Here is a 16,897-nt window from a genome sequence, read left to right as displayed (position 1 = left end):
AGCTCATTAACAAGAAGATCCCTTGTTAATGTCGTCTGTCTGATAGTGACCAGTAGTGGTGCTGTTAGCGTTAGCACTGTAATTGCCTTGCCCTGTGGCCGTTGATCCTCAGATGTGGCCTGCTGCGTCTCTGCATGATGGCGGGCTGCCCTCCGGACCAAGGGACGGAGTTCTCACGGCCATTACCTTTCTCTTCCAGCGAGAAGACTGAAACCAACAGCGATGGCTCCGCCACCGGAAGTGAGTACAGCAGCTTAACTGTGACCCCTGTACCGAACTGTTTCTCATCAGCCTAACTTGTTACTAACACAACTGCTGTGCTGATTTGTTTAGAAGTAATTTCATGGTTTCATTCCTGAAAACAATGTGCTGGAATATAAACAGGATAATAGACACAAACAAGCGGTGATGGTGACCCTCTGGTTTATGACTAATGTATCTAAATTTGACAGAAAAGTAAGCTGCTGTCTTTATCACCTGGTTGGTTTCTTTAAGAATTGTGGAGTTGGTTATTTTATGGGTGCTTATACACTTGTAGGTTAGTTCATTTTGTCCAAACCCGGTGAAAAAATATTACATGTTGCCTTGTAGTTCTCGTTAAGTTTATGTTCACACTGACTTTTAACTATTGTAGCATAGCTGTAAACGTGTAGTTTTACAGAATGGCAGGTAACTTATTGATTTAAAAGTTCTGGCGTCTGTCATCTTGCATCATTGCGACGCACGTAGGGAAATCAAATTCTAGTGACTTTGTGCTAAAATCACAATAATGTACTGTCAAAACATTGTTTGGTTGGTCCAGTCCAGTTGTTTAGTCCATACTAGAGTTAAACTGACAGCTTTAAACCACCTCAACAAACTAAACAGGAAACATGGGGTGGGTGATATATCGAATATACTTGATGTATCTCAGCTTGTTACATGTGGGATGAATAAAATGACTACATCGAAAACATCGAGTATAAATCGTCACATTGGTTTTTTTTTTAAGTCACCAGCATGAGACTCGCTTCAGGGTTTTAGTTCTCTTGCTCTCTCCTGTGGTTCTCTCCCTCTCACAGACTCGCACAAAAAAGACTCACAGACATGATACATCACACACACTCCTCTGCCCATCCAGATAACTTTTAGCTGAGCAGCAGTGTCTTTGTATCTTGTGTTTTCCTCGCTTACAGTGAATAAATCATCATGTTTAACAGCGCCACAGTAACAGTTTCATTTAATTGGATTAACAGTAGTGATAGCAGATGACGTGTGTGTCCTTGTACCTGTAGGGCTCCAGACAGTGAGTATTTAGCCACATTTTTCGACCATGGAGAATCAGTGCTACTTGCAGATATTATGAATATATCAACTGGAGAGTTGTTACCAGCTCACACTGAATAAATCCTCAAGTTTAAAGGTGCAGCAGCAACTTTCTGCTAACTGCTTCAAGTTAGCAGCAAGAACATCAACACCTGCGGCCTGAGACGAGCCGGGTGCTATAAAATAAAACAAGTAATTTAATGACAACAATACTTTATTTAATTTTATTATAACGGTACTTTATTAAACTTTATTATGATAGTAGCTGCTTTATTATAACTGTTAATTTAATAATTTGGTGTTTTAGTAGGAGATTAAAACACGAGGAGATTTCAAAATATGGAGATACATATCATGTATCGCGATATAACCTAAAAAAATATGTCATTCATCTCTTTTTTTTCTCCATAATCCTTTGACACATTTCCACTGCATGGTACGGCACAACTTGACTTGACTTGCTTGGAAATATCAATAGTGAAAACAGAATGGAGAAAAGTACCGGGTACCAAAAGCGAGTTGAGTCGAGCCATACCATGCAGTGGAGATTTTGCATTTGTTCTCCAACTACAGAAGTTCAAAATTCCAAATGACTCAGTCAACATTTAAACACAGCAAAAACAAAAAGAAGGATCAGACAAGTATCTGGAAAAGACCCTTGAGTATTCAGTCAAGTAAGAAAAATATTCATTTCATCAATTTGTCCAGTAAGGAGATGTTTTTAGTCTCACTAAGCACAAATACAGAAAGCAGGGGGGGAACGCTGGTGAAGCTCTGTCAAAAATCAAAATATATACCTTCTAACAGCTTGAAGCTGTTGAAAGGTGTTAAACAAACAAACAAATAAGACTGTCAACATAGCCTTCTTGGTGAGGTGGTAAGACAGACAGCTTTGGAGTGTTTGGAAGGTTTATTTTTTCGCTTTTTTACTATCTGTGTACTAGATGAATTTTTTGGTGCTGTGTCCATGAGTTTCATAGCTTCCATGCGTGCTGCTTATGGGCTTATGGTCTGGCGCATGGTTGTTACCTTTTCATAAAGTCCTGACCTCACCTGCGTGCTGTGCCGTGCCCAGGAATGTCCTAAACACAGCAAAATAAGAGGAAAATAAGTGATTATAGGCAAAGGGCATGGTCTCCGCAGATAAATACATCACCACATTCCTCTAGTGGGTCGTAAATGATGATTGACAGAGGGATAACTTTTGTGGGAGTCTAAACAATGCAAAATCCTGCATAGTATACCTTTACATTTTTACAATTACTGACAGGAATCATTTTCCAACAGGTGTAGCCTCTACATACTGAAGCATTTCTGAATTAAACCATTTATCTTTACCATTTTTTTTCTTTACTTATCTCATTCCTTTTTCTGTCCCTTTTCTGTCTCATGTTGATAATTTTGTAATGCAGTTTTGGCATAAACAAACCTTTTTCAGTGTCCAGACCTTCGCAGAGCCACTGCAAGGACACAGTATTCTTTGAGGCTTCCTCACAGATTGAAACATGGCCAAAAGACTAAGCCATCACTATCATTTTCACTGGTTTAGTCAATAAAAATGCTCCCCAGAATCATCATTCTGTAAATATGAACTTTTAAGACTTTCCTCTCCCTCTTTGTCTCTCTATCACCCTCTCATTAATTTCTCGGTAACTGGCTCACTCTCTCTATATTCCAGCTGGACGGCTGAAGCAGAAAGGTAGTTGCCATCTCCTACTCTATCATCCTTTTTATTTCTCCTATCAGACGTCTCTCATGGCTCTCTGCTCTCTGTATGGGTGTGTGGTGTTGTTGGGTAGCTGGCGGTGTCTATCCTCACGTTTTCCTCCTGGTTGGTTTCCCAGAGAGCGGACCCTCCCCCCCCTCTTCCTGTCACTACTTTTTGAATTAATGCTTGGTTTTTTCCTTTGGGAATTTCAGAGGGTTGTTTTGTCACAAACTAGGCTCTCCTTTGCAAAAGTGTATGAGTGTATAAGCGTGTGTGTGTGTGTGTGTGTGTGTGTGTGTGTGTGCGTGTGTGTGTGTGTTCTCGAGGCATATGTGTGGGTGAAATAGCTGGGGAGTCAATGGCCATACTCACAAAGCCCTGTGTTGAGATAAGAGCATGGTTATCCCCTTGTGTGTCACTACTGAATAGCCTAATTGCACTTCTATATGGGTTACTAATAGCATGAGCTCACGTCTCTCCCAGTGGGCTATTAGAGTTTTGTGACTATGGCGCTTTTTTTGCATTCACACACTGTATTTGTTCCAGTGTGTGCCCAGATTTTCTATATATATACATTTCTTTGAGACTTTATTCTGTGTGTGTGTTACTGTTTGCACTGTGTGTCAAATCTCACCGGAGCACGGCCCAGCAAACTAACCAATTTGTTTCCCAACGACCTGCTGGTGACCCCCCCATGTCCTGCTCTGTGATTGGCAGCTCATACACCGTCGGCACCTCTAGCTCTGATGCCGCCACCACCTTCCAACACAACCCAGGTGAACAGCGTGGGCCGCTTGCAGATGCAGCTCCACCTGCACGGCCTGCAGCAAAACGCCACCGACCTGCGCAAACAGCTCGGCCAGCTACGCAGGATGCAGGTATGTTATATATCCATCAAGAAAATCAGTTTTTGTAATGTTTCTTAAAGAGCCCGTTCTCACAAAATTACAAGAAAACGTTATTTTCTAACAGTGGTATCTCGTAGGGCTGCAACTAACCATTATTTTCATTATCATTTAATCTATTATTATTATGCCTCTGTGCTGGCATCAGCCATGGCTGGGCATACTGTTTTCGGGTTGTCTGTCTGTCCATACATATGTAGCTACGTTCCATTCTCATGAATGCGATATCTCAAGATTGCCTTGAGGGAATTTCCTCAAATTTGGCATGAATGTCCACTTAGACTTAATGATGAAGTGATTAGATTTTAGTGGTCAAAGATCACTGTGACCTCACGAAACATGTTTTCAGCCATAAGTCAAAAATTAAAAATGACAAAATTTCTCACAAATGTCTAATAGAATAAAATGATTAAGTGATGACATTTTATATCCAAAAAGTCAAAGGTCAACTTCACTGTGACATCATAATATTCAGCAAAAACACTTTTCTGGCCACTACTCAATGTCCTATCTCAGGAAAAGAAGGGGAGACATTTGGTCAGATACTGAAACATCCACGATTTAGAATTTGTAGCTTTTGGGCAGCAACATCCATATTTAAAGCATCGTCAACTGTCACCGCTACATGTGAGTCTGGACAGATATGGATGTAAACTGTTACTGCAAATTGACTGACCTCGAGGTGGTCATTTTAGTTTTCTTGATAAATAGTTTTGTCAATAAAATGTCAGAAAATAGTGAAACATGCTCTGTATAATGTTGCTGAGCCCAAGGTGACGTCTTGAAATGGTATGTTTTATCCGACCAAAAGCCTCAAAGCTGTTCAGTTTATTATCTTGTATGACAAAGAAAAGCATCAGATTTTCACATTTAAGAAGCATTAAACCAGCAAACATTTGGCTCTTTTTTGTTCAAAAATGACTAAAATTATTATTAAATTATCAAAATAGTTTCAGATTAATTTTCTGTTGATCACCAAATTGATTCATTGACTAATCGTTGCAGCTCTAGTACCTAGCCATATAGATAAATATAATTCCTCTTTTTTTCCTTGCTGTTCAATGTTTTACACCTCTTTTAATATAACTCTATATCATCAACTGGCTTTTCTTTGTCAATAGGTTGTGATCATTTTCAGTGAATCAGTTAGCATCATTTTGATAAGAGCAATTCATTGCAGGGTCCTTCCTGTCTCACTGTTGACAAGTCATGCAGAATCAAGGTCCACACTATATGAGTGGTTTGCTTTAGGTGTAGAGGTCTACAGGTTGACCCAAAGTGGTAGGAAATGGCTAAATTAGCCTCCAGTATTTAAAATATTTTCCACATGCAGTCATTAATTAAAATTTCAGTGATGTAGAATGTGTAGTATACAGTATTTTAACATACACATGTTTGCAGGAGCAGTGGCTTTGATGTTTATTTGATCTTCACTTCAATACCATACCTACAGTAAATAACACCTGCAAGTTCACATAGCTGTACTGCATGACACATTGAGGGCATTGTACCTTTTGAGGATTAATAATGAAACAGAATGAGTGGAAGATAAAAGCTCAGTTCACATGGTATGGTATTCTACAGAGATAGAAAGTGATGGATGCAGAGCCAGATGAAATGCCACAAAGAAGGGTTAACTGAAATGTGGAGATTAGGACCTCATTTATTCCATTTATCTCTGATGCCGGTGATGCTATGGTTACTGCAGGAAGAGATGATGAGATAAATGCTTTCACTGGCAGAGACGAAGGTTCACGTCTCTTGCAGGAGAAAGAGAAAAGAAGGAGTAATGGGAGTGACAGATGATTGGCATGCAGTGCCTTTATTTGTTCCCTCACAACAGTCACAACGGCTTCTTGAACTGGCTAAGTAGCAAGACAAAGAGCCAAACATTGAGGCTATGCTGTACCCAGAGAGGGCAGTTTTGCTGTTTACCTGTATGTATGCCCAAGTGTGACCTCTGCACCTGGACCCATGTTGTTGCCAGTGGTGATGGCCAGCAGCTTAAATTTTACATGTGGCTCATTAATTATACAGAGGGAGCATGCAGGGAAGCAGGCAACTGGGAGAGAGGAAACCCAGTGCTGCAAGATAAAAAATAATCGAAAAATGTATTTTTCTGTATATATTAATATTTTTTAGAAATGTATTATCATATTCCCTGTGTTTGGCTTGCTGCGCTGCAGCATCATTATGGGTGGTGTAATGGGGAAAACTTGGTATTTTAAAATGTTAGTGATATTGTCTTGCTTCACTTCCTGGAACATAAGGCTGATCAATTATTAATTTTTCTTGCTTACCAGGTGTTTTCATTTCAGGGAGTTGTATTACATGCAGTAGTCCTGTAGAATATTCCATTCATAACTCTGAGAGGGAGCTGAGTTCACGCTCAGTGCCTGTCATGGACAGCCTTCGTTCTCCTTAGGGCATCCCGACTTTCTGTGTAAGGAGGAACATTATATGCATGTGCTAACACGCACACACACACACACATACACATACACACACACACACACACACACACACACACACACACACACACACACACACCACAGAGGGACCTACTTGCTGCATCTGCCAGTGCTTTTAAGGCTGAAAAACATATAAGCAGTCAAGGATAGAGCAAAATGTTCTTCTGGCATGACAAGGCAGAGAAGGTTGTGCAGTCAAACAAGAGGCCACAGCCTGCCCTCTCAAGGACAGGGCAAATCAGAATGTGTACTTGCAGTATATCACTGAGGTCTGTTTTGAAAAGCCTCAGGCAGCTACAGTTCTCCGCCTTGTTGTCCCGTTGTTCTGTTGTGATGGCAGCAATAGCAGATTTCACATCTTCAACAAGCTATTCTCATGAGGCCAGCGAGGCTAACATTGATACAGTTAATTTCCAAATAGCTGCAGAGTGTGCAGCAAGCCCTACTGAAGTAAGAGCAATATATGTTATCTGTATCATTGTGTGATTGTGTGTGTGCAGATGGAAAACCAGGATTCAGTGCGAACTCTGTTGAAGCGGACAGAAGCGGAGCTGAACGTGCGTGTGGCCGATGCCCTGAGGAAGCAGGAGGATCCTCTGCAGAGACAGCGCCTCCTGGTGGAGGAGGAGAGACTTAAGTACCTCAACGAGGAGGAGCTCATCATCCAGCAGCTCCAGTCAGTGACATAAGTCTTAGTAATATTAAGCAATAATGTCAGACAGTGATTGTAGAACAGTACAGGGTTGTTGAAATCCCCAACTCGTCAATCAATAATGATCCAAACATTAGTTATCAAAAGTGAAATTTATTCACTTGTAATTCTACTACAGCACCAATATGAGTTAGCGTAATGAATATATAAGTTGACAGTTATCTTGCTTAAGATGAGTATTATCGTGTCTTTCTTAATTGCTTCAAACATGACAAAGTTCATATCTGTTTTATAATTAGATGACTCACAGGGTGACGCAGTGATAGGATGAAATTGTAACTGTAATTAAGCTCGGCGTAGAGCAAGATGCTTATTAAGATCTGAGGTATGAGACGGTCCAACAACTAATTGAAGTGACTGCAAAACCAGAGCAGAGAGCTACCTTGAGATTTAATAATCAGATAACTTGCTTCTGTCTTATATGTGGAAATGTTCTGCGGTAATAAGTCCTAGATCTCACTCTGAGCGTCAAAAGAGTTCCTGAATCTTGCTCTGAGCAGCATTTTGATTGCAGACTAATTGGCTGAACTGTTAGATGATCTCTGCTAATCAATGTCAGTTATTCAGGCTGGCTAATGGCCAATTTATTTTGGTTAATTATACATGGAACTTTCATTCATTACATAACTTAAGGCAGATTTATATGACATTAATCTGGCCAGTTCAGACACTCAGTATTAGAGCAGTACAAGATCACATTTGTGCAGATTTTCCGTCTTACCTCAGTAATTGCATGAAACTTTTGAATACCCATCCGCACTCCTCCAGTTCAGCTGTCCAGAGCCATTGATTTTGCTGCCAGTTGATTGAGAGACAGTTTATTGGCAGAAGTTTTACCGTCACTCAAATAGCATAATTCTGAGATAAATATTCAGTATTAAGGGAAGCAAAGGAATCCCTGGTGTTCAGCCTTCTGTCTGTTCCATCTCAGCGACCTGGAGAAGTCAGTGGAAGAGATCCAGAAGGAGTCGTCTGTCAACCACAAGCTGGTGACAGTGCAGGAGCTGGAGGAGAAGGCCACTGTTCTGAGAAAGCTGGGAGAAACACTCACAGAACTGAAAAGTGAGTCTCACTGGCGCATTTCACATTCTGTGCACAGCCACAAAACAGAAAACACAGTCTTTTACTCAGGCAGACAGTTTATAATGCACTAATTACTCACCAAGGCACTGATTATCCTTTAGTCACCCACAGCCAGTCTGTCAAACATTTAATCAGTCTCAGAATGCTCATTGTTTCAATAAGCTCCCTAACCGTTTACAGTAGTTCAAAATGTTTTGTTTTTTTCTTTTTCTTTTTTGATTGCCACAAAAGGCTTTCAACATCTTTGACAAGTAGAACTGATTTGTTTGGGGGAATATGGTTGGCTCTCTGTTATTCATCTTCTGTCTCTTGCAGATCAGTTTCCAGGCCTGCAGAGTAAGATGCGGGTGGTGCTCAGGGTGGAGGTGGAGGCCGTCAAATTCCTGAAAGAAGAGCCACACAGGCTTGATGCCCTGTTAAAACGCTGCAAGACTATAACTGACACCCTCGCCACCATGCGCAAGTATGAAACTGCACTAACTGAGAGCAAGAGAGTTTATCACTACCTTTGTGCTTTATATGCCAGCTAAAGAGAGCCAGTTTGTGCTGAACTAATAAAATTATCAGTAACTGTCCTCACATTGACTTGGAGATGGAAAAGTTTAAAGTTATTCTATAAATATCAAGCAGCAACCTTCGGGGCTGAAAAATGAAGCCAACACGGGAGTGCCTAACACTGTGGATCCTCAGCTGACCATTTGAGGCTGGCTCCAGAAGGGAGTCAGTCCTCATAGACCCCCATGTTAAAATGCCCAGCTTTGCAGCAGAAATAAATATGTTTACAGCCTGGTACAAAAACAAAAACAGTTTTGGTCTCTATAGCTAATTTCACCTTTCATGGCAACTGTATGGGGTGTGAATTACTATATAACTCACCTGTTGAATGTTACTAAGACTTGAAGTTATGCATAATTAAAGGTGTGGCTGCTATGAGTGACAGGTAGGTGCCTTTCTTTGACAAGTCAAGTACTACAGGGACAACATTGGGAAGGTAACATATGCCGTAACCCCAGATTCATAGAGTATAGGCACAGCCATAGCTGTCACTATTACTGTGTATGTTTGGTTCATGGAAGTTAATTGTAACATTTTGGTCATCTAAAAAAGTCAGTGTTCAGTTGGCTTCAGTTCACTTGTGAAAATTAGCATCAGCATTATCACAGTTATCCATAAATACACTGACCTTACCAGATTGGCAGCTAGCGTTAGGATTAGCTCCACCCTCTTGCCATAATATGGTCACTTTTGATTTAAAAAATCCAAGATGGTAATGGTCAAAATGCCACACTTGAATCTTCAGAATGGTAGTCCATAAACCAATGGGTGACGTCACAGTGGCTACGTTCATTTTTATACAGTCTATGATAAATACTGATGGAAAAGCATTTGTGCAATAAATTCTTACACGGTGACACATAGTGAATCAATTTGAGGAAAGCTTTTCCATTTGTACCTCTGCCAAAGAGATTATGTTCTCACCACTCTTTGTCTGTGTGTCAGCAGAACATTATGGATTTTCATAAAATGTGGTGGACAGACAGGCCTTGGACCAAGGAAAATTGATTAGATATTGTTGTTGAATCAGATCAGAGATTTCCCTCATTAAACATTTATTGTTTTAAGCCAAAGCTCTTAAAACTAGTAGAGGCAGAGAGATGATTTAAAATCATAATTTATGTAGAAAAAAAAGGTGTCCTGAAGGGTGCATTCAAGCAGCTAGTATTAATGTGATCGCTTAGCTTTATGGGTAACACCCTAATGAAGGTTCTTTTCAGCCATATGAATAAATATGTTTTAATTTTATGATGAGCATGGACTTGGACTTCTAAAATGTGCCCTTCAGCATTTTGTCATCTATCTTCAAATCAGCCGTGTGTCCAAAAAGCACCCACTTTCTGGTTTAATTAACCTCACTGATCATAAGAGCTTATCAAATTAGATTTTTTTTCTCTCATCTTTTTGGGTAAAAGAATCATTCAGTGTTGGCAGAGGTCTGTGTCCTTCACAGTGTTTGGAGCTTTCTTGATGTTTTTGGCATTCAGCAACAATTGTTTTCACTTTGAGTCATGGATTATTCATGTTTTTGTCTGTTACAATTCAAAGAGTTGATTAATGAATCCATCTTCCATGTCTTCCCAGACAAGCGAATGAGGGGGTGTGGAAGAAGCAGGAGGATTTCTCTAGTCCTTCATCAAAGCACAACGATGATTTGCGAAAGTTTTCAGACTTTGACATCTCAACCAGCCCGCCACTCACCATCAATGACCTTGGGGTAGGCAACAGCCTGTCCAACTGGAGTCCCCATTCCAGCCTCAGCCGTGGCCACGGGAACATGTCCGGCCCCCACAAGGACAATCATCCTCCTGTTCCCCACAAGGGCAAAGCCCTGGAGGAGCTGGAACGCCGTGCTTTAGCTGACAAAGCTTTGTCTGTGGAGGTCCGACTGGTAGGAATTATTTTTCACTTTCTTCTTCTGTGCTTTCACTGCTAACTCTGTCATTACCAATCATGTCACAACATAGTTACACCAGTACTACAGCACCACATTGGCTGCGTGCTTAGATCAGTTTCTCCTCTCCACAGGCAGCAGAGCGGGACTGGGAAGAAAAGCGGGCCAGTCTGACCCAGTACAGTGCCCAAGACATCAACCGGTTACTGGAGGAGACCCAGGCTGAACTAATGAAAGCTATTCCAGACTTGGACTTTGCTGCCAAGCAGATCAAGCCCTCCTCCAACACACCATCCTCCCAGAACCCACAGAGTGGAGCAGGAACCCCAGAGCACCGCATCAGCAAGCCACAGCACAAGCTCTCTGGGAAAGAGGGAGGGTCCAGGCGTGGCTCTGGTGAGAAACTTTGCTTCTTTAAGTTGTCAGCTTTTTAAGAGCTAAGAAACACAGCCTTGTGTTCAGGGTAACCACTGTGCATTTTAAATTTAATCCAAGTAGCTTTTAAACAGTTTTACAAGCCCTGCAGGTCATCAGATTTCTGCAAGAACATGTGTTCCCTAAACTGGAATAAAATATGAAAATCATCAAAACGGGAGACACAGCATGAATATTAAGAGTTTCTTAGTATTATAAATACAATAAATCATTTGAGATAGCATTCACTATTGAGTGAAGCAGGTTTTACACACCACACATAATACAATGCCTACAAATGCCTCACTGTATGTTCTAAAATCACCACAGTCACTGTATGAGTCATTTCTCAAGATGCCTGAATTACATCCTTTTCCAGATGAGCTGACAGTACCACGGTATCGCACAGAGAAACCCTCCAAGTCTCCTCCTCCTCCACCACCAAGACGCAGTTTCCCATCTTCTCCAGGCATAACAAGCCGCAGCGGAGAGCCCCTCATTCCTGGAAAAAGTATAAAGGTACAACAAAGAAAATTCAGGAGCATAGTTTTATTTACACTGCATCATTGTGCAATTAAGACAAGGAATATTCTTGGATTTGACAATAAGATGGACACTGGCTTCAGATACATAAAATTCCTTTTTTGTATTTATGTTTGTAGAAGTCCGAATCTGAAGAGACTGAAGGCCAGAAGCCTCATGTAAAACTGAGGAGGGCCGTGTCTGAAAACCCCCGTCCTGCGTCTACACCCCCCACACTTGCCTCCGGGGACAAGGAGGAAGGAGAGGAGGAGAAAATGGCTGCTGAGTTGGAGGTAAACTAAAACATGGGTTGTGCATTATGTTGATTATATCCTCAATAGGCTGATGTTCAATGACTTGGAAAACTGCGCTCTTTTTATTATTTATGTTACGTCCACAATCTGCTACTGGCTTTTGCGTGCACATATTCTCACAAGCAGACATGCTCACCATCATTACCACATGTTCAAGCAGCAGGTGCCATATGTCCCCCTGCCCCCTGGCACTGGAAGAGCCCAAAGATCACATACTGCTCAGTCACACACATCATCACCCAGGGCTCACAGATCACAACCAGACAGATGGACCCTGATGGCTGCTTGGACTGTGTTTGAGATGGCCTGCCTAAAATCTGATACAACACAGACCCAACAAAAACTGATTTTCCATTATTCAGTGGCCATTGTGTTTTTAGCCTACAGCTTATGACAGCTTTTGAACCTCGTTTTTCCTTCCCCAGCTGTTTGAGAGAGTCCCGCTCAGGCTCGCTCTTCCCCTTACCCTTTCCCTGCCTGTTAGCCCCCGCAGCAGGAAAAGTGTGCCCCCCTGCAGACTGGACCTGTGGTCCTCTGAGCCCCCAGGCACCGAGGTAACACTGGCTGACCCTGAGTGTTGTGGATTGCTGCCCTCTTAAACCTTCTTTTCCTTTTCACCCCAACACACACAGAAACCACCAGCTACTGCTCAGCCTCCAGCCACATCCACTCCTCCTATCTCTTCAAGCTGAGTGAATACAAAGTCTCCCTGCAGCAGATACTATTGCTCACAAATTATTAATGTGTGTGCATTCTGCGTTTATAGAATCCCAACCAAAAATGTGCAGAATTCACCAACACAAAGTCTTATTTCCACAAAAGCCTGTCTCTAATTAATTTTTGCAGTGTTGTTATTGCATTATGCAGCTTAAACTGGTGTGGAGAGACTGAGAAACCATGTATAAACTCCATAAGCTGAATGTAATTGTTTGATAGGGTGATCATTCGAACACACACACAACTTAAAGTTAAAGTTGCATTGATATCCGGGTCTTCATGAGCTATTTTGTCATTTGTTGTCAGTCAGGGCTGGTAGTGCACAGTTTCTTTTCTGTTTGTTTGTTTGCTTTTTTTTTTTTTTTTTTTTGCTGGAAATATAGCTACCTGTGTTGATCACAGCTTTGAGACTCAATACACTCTTCATTTGATTTAATGTGAAATTGAGAATATTGATTAATGCAGGTTTAACGTGACACAAAATAAGAGACAGTGTTATTTAGAAGCATCGTTGGCACATGAGTATACTTTGGACACAAAACTATATGCACATTGAGTTCTTTTGTACAACATAATATGAATGCATCAGTCCCTCACAACCACACAAGGGACAATCTGTGTGTGTGTTTTCTGCAATAGCTTTACAGTTGATGTTGTGGTGTCTGAGAGCCCGTTAGTAGTGTGTGTGTGTGATCACTAGTAAAAACTTGTGTCAGACTGCTGCCCAGCTGTGCTTTAGGTCCCAATCAGACAGAGTGTGTTTTAACAGCCTGCAGAGGCTTTTTAGAATGTTTTCAGCGTTCTTCTTGTTGCATTTGCGTTGCTGAGCAGCTCTGATTTTTCCATCCCATGAACCCACATTTTTGCAAGAGCATCCTGAACACCTTGAGTTGAAAAAAACTTCAAATCATAGTGGAAAAGCACCTGACATCACTGCTGTTTTTTTTGTCCATTGCCCAATCAGATGAATTGAGAGTTGAGCATCCTGTGGTGGCGATAGCAACAAGTTAGCAGGGCACCATATAAGATTTTTGTTAAGCTAACTTAAGCTCACTTTCAGCACTGTCCTACGCGAGCTGCAAGACATATCTGAAAAAAACGTAGTCTCAGCTACTTTCTAATGTTTTCTCAACTGTGATTAGGCCTGGCGATTGACAGCAGATTGTCAAACTGTTCCAGACTTACCCTAAAATAAGCCTTCAACCAACCATCATCCCTGTGAAGCTGCCGGACCAGCTGGTGGTTCTCCATGTGACTTCTCCTCTTTCCGAAAGATTCATGTACCCACTCATATTTCTGTCACTCATATTTCTCTCTCACCCTCAATGAGAGCAAGAATAGGTGCCCTCCACTTGTTTTTTTTTGGTTTGTTTTTTTATGCAGATTGTTTGCTTCACAGCAAAATAGCCTTTATGCTAAGGACATCTGATTGGGTAGTTGCCTAAGTATTAAAAAACAAAATTAGAAAAAGAAGCAGGCCTAAACAAAAAAGCATTACTGTGCACGTGTGTTTTGCATGTTACAAAATGTTCTGTCTGATGGGGACCTTACTGGACTGCTTTAGACTTGAGAGGGAGCTTCATGGAACAGACTACACAGACAGCACATCAGATGCACATGTTAGGAGCACACACGTTCACATACCGATACTTATTTTAAGAGGAAGTTTTCTAGATATACATAACATACAGGTTGTTGAAACTGCTAACTTATTTCTTTCTTTTGGTTTTCTGAGTCTACAGTGATCTCACACAAGTTGTTGGATTGTGCTGAAGCTATAACCAGTTCATTGTGTTAAAATTTAAACCTCAAGTGCTTTCCTCATTTATAGGGAAGGTGCTTGTCTCCTGTTCCCCACATCGTGTTGACAGAGTGTTTGCCAGCTTCATCCACTGCCTCAGAGGATCCTGTCAGAGATTCAGTAAATTACCCTCGAAAAGAGAGTCCGTCACAAGATTGGACTGGTCATCACACCGTCTACCAGACTCAAACTTTAAAAGAAAGGGATTTATTTGAAAGCCCTATTCAGCAAGAGCAAGAGCAGCGTAGTTTTAAGGAGGACATGGAGTCAAAACCGGAAGTTGCCCTGCTGTTGACAGAGCTGGAGGTGAGGGTAGTGTCTCCCATTGAGGTCCAGGAGCTCAGCAGGACTATAGGAGAAGCTCTGCAGACTCTGACCATCTCACCACAGACTAATGAAGTCCCTGAGGTCCAGCTGAGTGGACGGCCTCTACTAGTGCTCCTCAGAGAATTAAATACAGTCAGGGATGCCTACAGGCTGCTGTATTCCCTTTTGGAGTCATCCAAGCCGGTGCCCAAACCCAGAATAAAGTCCTCCTCCCTCCACTTGGGCCAGCAGAGCTCTCTGGTGGATGCTCTGAGGAGAGGGATAGAGACAGGGGACAGAGTGTTGACACTTCAACACAACACTGAAATTAAGATTCCTGAGGTACAGCAGACATCAGTAAACATTACTCAGAAGTCCAGTGGATCACTTAGCTCTGCGGACAGTCTATCCAACGAGATCCAGAGGAAACGCAGAGAAGGTATCCGACTCAGCACCTACAGGAGGCTGGACAGCTTGGAGGAGACTATTCGTGAACTGGAGAACACCTTGATAGAGATCAGTGGCCATCCATCACAGCAGCTCTACACTGAGACAGCCACCAAAAGCAAACCTGTGCAGGTGACGGGCAGTCCAACCACAGAGACAAAGAAGCCTCCGGTCCCACCCAAGCCATCCTCTTTCAGCCCAGCATCGATCCAGGTTCATTGCTTACACCTGCTGTGCATATTCCTGCACTGAAGCAGTGTGCTCTATATTCTCTCTTCACTGCTTCTCTATGGGTGACTGTTGAAACTTAATTTTCAGGCTTCTGATGTCTGCTCCCTGACTAAATCAGCATCTAATTGTATTTGAAATTGAAAATATGTAATAGGGGACAGACAACAGACTTCCTCCCTACTTGTCTGTTCTGTGATTAGTGCTGGAGCAGCTATCCTACTGAGCTCAAAGCTGTTAATTGTTTCTTTATCGATCTGTCCTGGCATCTGTTTTCTGTCTGTAAAGCTAGCCAATTTCTCCTTTTGTTACACTAAACAGGTAATAAAAACAAATGCATAGTCAGTGCATATATCTTAATTTCCTCTTCTTTTTTTCTCCTCTGTACTTGTCGGCTCTATCTTCTTATCTTTCTTTTGTCTGAAATTCAACTCTCGTTTCCTCAGAAACAGTTTTAAACAAAATAATATTGTGTCGAGGCACATCAGCTAATCTGGTGTTTTTTAAACAAGCCTAAAGGCATTTTTATGTACTGTGTCACATCATTATTGCACACACCAAAAGTTACTTTGTGATTGTGTTTCACAGAACACAGACAGAATACAATGTGGGTCATTTCAGGTAAAAATATGATTTAAAGGGCAACTTCGGTATTTTTCAACCTCGAGCAAGAGTGCTGTAGCCAGCAGCTGTGGGCTGCAATGTAACCACTTGGGGCACTTGTGCACCGTCAACTTTCATTTCCCATTTTGAAATCTCCCTGGCTTTGGAGTTAATAGCAAGTAGTTTGCTCTTATGTATGTATGCATGTATTTAATTTATAATCTAAAATACTGCCAAAGTTTTGAAAGATGGTAAATGCAGTTGGAAGTGAGCTTATAGGGTCAGAAATGTAAAGTAAAAGGTCATTTGCATAAAGCGACACTTTCTGTTCTTTTCTGTTGGATTCCCCTGACCTTGTTATGTGTTCACAGCTTAATTTCTAATGGTAAAATATATGAAATCAATAGGAGAGGGGAGAGGGGGCATCCCTGTCTGGTTCCACGATAAAAGTGGATAATAGGGGACATGCAAAGTATTTGTTCTGACACGTGCCATGGATGAGCTGTAGGAATTTTATCCATGAAATAAATCTTTGAGCCAGGCCAAATTTATCAAGAGTGTAATACAAGTAGTTTCACGTCTCCCAATCAAAAGCTTTTTCAGCATCAAGCGATAAAGCAATCTCAGGCACTGGGGATGATGGAGTATAAATTATATTAAAAAGCCTCCCTAAATTTAAGAGGCCACGTCTACCCTTGACAAATCCCCTTTGATCTGGAGAAATCAAGGAGGGCAAACACTGCTCTACTCTAAGGGCTCTGATAGAGCTCTACTCTATCATCGTAAAGCACACTACATTCTGAGTTGACACAAACAAAAACTCACAAAAACCGTCTTAGTTCATCTTACCACTGTGCCAAGTAGTGTTGTCAAAAATGTGGATTTATCAATACATATCAATTCTCAATCGAT

The 16,897-nt window shown here is 41.5% G+C and overlaps 1 protein-coding gene across 1 annotated transcript in view; it reads left to right on the top strand.

Annotated features, from left to right (window-relative positions):
• Window positions 1-16,897, top strand: part of LOC126405442 (SRC kinase signaling inhibitor 1-like) — a 107,046-nt gene that overhangs the window by 78,680 nt on the left and 11,469 nt on the right. Inside the window, exons 9-19 of the mRNA XM_050069175.1 lie at window positions 113-240; window positions 2,984-3,004; window positions 3,731-3,891; window positions 6,890-7,065; window positions 8,033-8,163; window positions 8,500-8,647; window positions 10,324-10,630; window positions 10,768-11,029; window positions 11,427-11,566; window positions 11,710-11,862; window positions 14,432-15,367. Coding sequence (XP_049925132.1) covers window positions 113-240; window positions 2,984-3,004; window positions 3,731-3,891; window positions 6,890-7,065; window positions 8,033-8,163; window positions 8,500-8,647; window positions 10,324-10,630; window positions 10,768-11,029; window positions 11,427-11,566; window positions 11,710-11,862; window positions 14,432-15,367 — 2,563 coding nt within the window. The remainder of the gene's footprint in view (window positions 1-112; window positions 241-2,983; window positions 3,005-3,730; window positions 3,892-6,889; window positions 7,066-8,032; window positions 8,164-8,499; window positions 8,648-10,323; window positions 10,631-10,767; window positions 11,030-11,426; window positions 11,567-11,709; window positions 11,863-14,431; window positions 15,368-16,897) is intronic.

Source organism: Epinephelus moara, chromosome 18 (genome assembly GCF_006386435.1).
Source record: "Epinephelus moara isolate mb chromosome 18, YSFRI_EMoa_1.0, whole genome shotgun sequence".
Classification (NCBI taxonomy): Eukaryota; Metazoa; Chordata; class Actinopteri; order Perciformes; family Serranidae; genus Epinephelus; species Epinephelus moara.
This window is presented reverse-complemented; position numbering and strand designations above follow the sequence as displayed.